Here is a 1846-nt window from a genome sequence, read left to right as displayed (position 1 = left end):
AATAAATTCATCTTAATTAAATAATTAAAATTCTCATTTTTGTATAAATTGTGGGATTGTTAACTTGACGTATTATTACATATTCTTAGAGCCTATGGTCTCATATTTATTACATCATAACTTTTACTTTGCTGTATTCTGTGCACATGAGTCTAATTTATAGTTTATTAGTTTATAATCTAAAATTCTCTTTTCTACAATGAAACAGTGAATAACTGAGTGAGCTTTTAATCTGAAGGGTTTTATTATCTTGAGGTTCTGAAACAAAACTCTATAAACATCAGTAATAATAAGTGTTGGTAAGATGATGAATTCATAAATCAGTTAAACTAGTTTTAAAAGCAGCATCAGGTTTGTTAAAATGTACATTTAGTATTTTTGTTGGTTTTCTAGATAAATTGAGACTGAACTCCGCAGCAAGACATCATGGACGTTACGCCCAGTTCAACATAATCAATATATTAAAAAAAGATCAATAAGAGAGATTTGAAATGACATTTGACCCATTTTATACCAAAAGACTGAATGCTCCTGAACATGTCAAATGGTGTAACCACAAAATGTCAAATGGTGTAACCACAAAAGAATGATAGATATTAAATATTGTATCAGCTACAGTGTGTTTAAGTGGACTTATACTAATAATGACTTCATTTAAAACATGTAAATGTTTCCTGGTCTCCATGGTAACCAGATGAAATGTAATATTTAGAACAATAGTATTCCATTAGCTTTATTTAATATAAAAGTTATAATGTAAGATCATGCCACACTAGTTGATATGGTGTTAGGAAGTAAGGAAGGAAGGAAGGATGTAAGATCATGCCTAACTAGTTGATATGGTGTTTTATTGACTATTTACTGTTTTTAGTTTTTTAAGTTTTTATGGTTACACCACTTAGACATTTTTACCATAATCCTCTAATATATTCTCTCTAAATGGATTAAAAGCAGAAATTTGATGCTGGGTCCACAAAAAAAGAATGTGTGAAGTTCTTCATACGTTTATTTTCACATTTTAACCCTTTAAAGTTAAATTATACCACGTGGTCATAAACACACCTCATTGACTGATTGGCTCCAGACTAGCGGTGACGTCCATATTCCCGCCCTTTGAATCATAGTTTTATTGGCTCAGGTGAACTGTGCTCCAGCAGGTGATGGAGACACACTGCAGAGAAGCAGCATCCCTCTGAGGGGCTCTTATCCTGAAACTATCCGCGGGAAGCAGGAGCTGTTTCCGGCGGCTTGACGCTGGATCAGGGAGTTTTCCATGGAAGGCAGATCTGCTCCACACCGAGACACTTCCTGAGACACACTGCGGGTCCGACAGAGGACACACAGCCGCTCCTGGGTGACCGACGGCCGGGGACACGGATGGCTCGGCCGCTGCTGGGGGGGTAGTATGAGGCTGAGAGGTGGGAGACAGCCGGGACTCAAACTATTACCAGAGATACAAGACATAGAACCAGAGATACAAGACATACCACCAGAGATAGGACCAGAGATACAAGACATACTACCAGAGACACAACCAGAGATAGAACCAGAGATAGAACCACAGATAGAACCAGAGATAGAACCACAGATAGAACCAGAGCAACAGAAGAAGAAGAGGCAGAGAGCCGCCCGGTGACCATTATTTACTCCAGCTGAGGAAGAGGAAGATGGGAGGAAGAGTAGAGCTGCTGGAGATCTGCTGTCTGCTGCTGCTGAGCGGAAACACTCACTGCAGAGGTGAGTGAGGAAGAGGAGGGTTGTACTGTGTGTGTGTGTGTGTGTGTGTGTGTGTGTGTGTGTGTGTGTGTGTGTGTGTGTGTGTGTGTGTGTGTGTGTGTGTGTGTGT

The 1846-nt window shown here is 39.3% G+C and overlaps 1 protein-coding gene across 2 annotated transcripts in view; it reads left to right on the top strand.

Moving 5' to 3' along the window:
* Nucleotides 1–1515: 1515 nt before the first annotated feature.
* Nucleotides 1516–1846, top strand: part of adam9 (ADAM metallopeptidase domain 9) — a 27939-nt gene continuing 27608 nt past the window's right edge. For both annotated transcript variants that reach the window (XM_053325398.1, XM_053325397.1), the window contains exon 1: nt 1516–1737. In XM_053325398.1, the coding sequence (XP_053181373.1) occupies nt 1668–1737 (70 nt within the window). In that variant the 5' untranslated portion in view covers nt 1516–1667. The remainder of the gene's footprint in view (nt 1738–1846) is intronic.

Source organism: Scomber japonicus, chromosome 9 (genome assembly GCF_027409825.1).
Source record: "Scomber japonicus isolate fScoJap1 chromosome 9, fScoJap1.pri, whole genome shotgun sequence".
NCBI classification, from domain to species: Eukaryota; Metazoa; Chordata; class Actinopteri; order Scombriformes; family Scombridae; genus Scomber; species Scomber japonicus.
The sequence above is the reverse complement of the archived record's forward strand: the minus strand, read 5'-3'. Positions and strand labels throughout refer to the sequence as shown.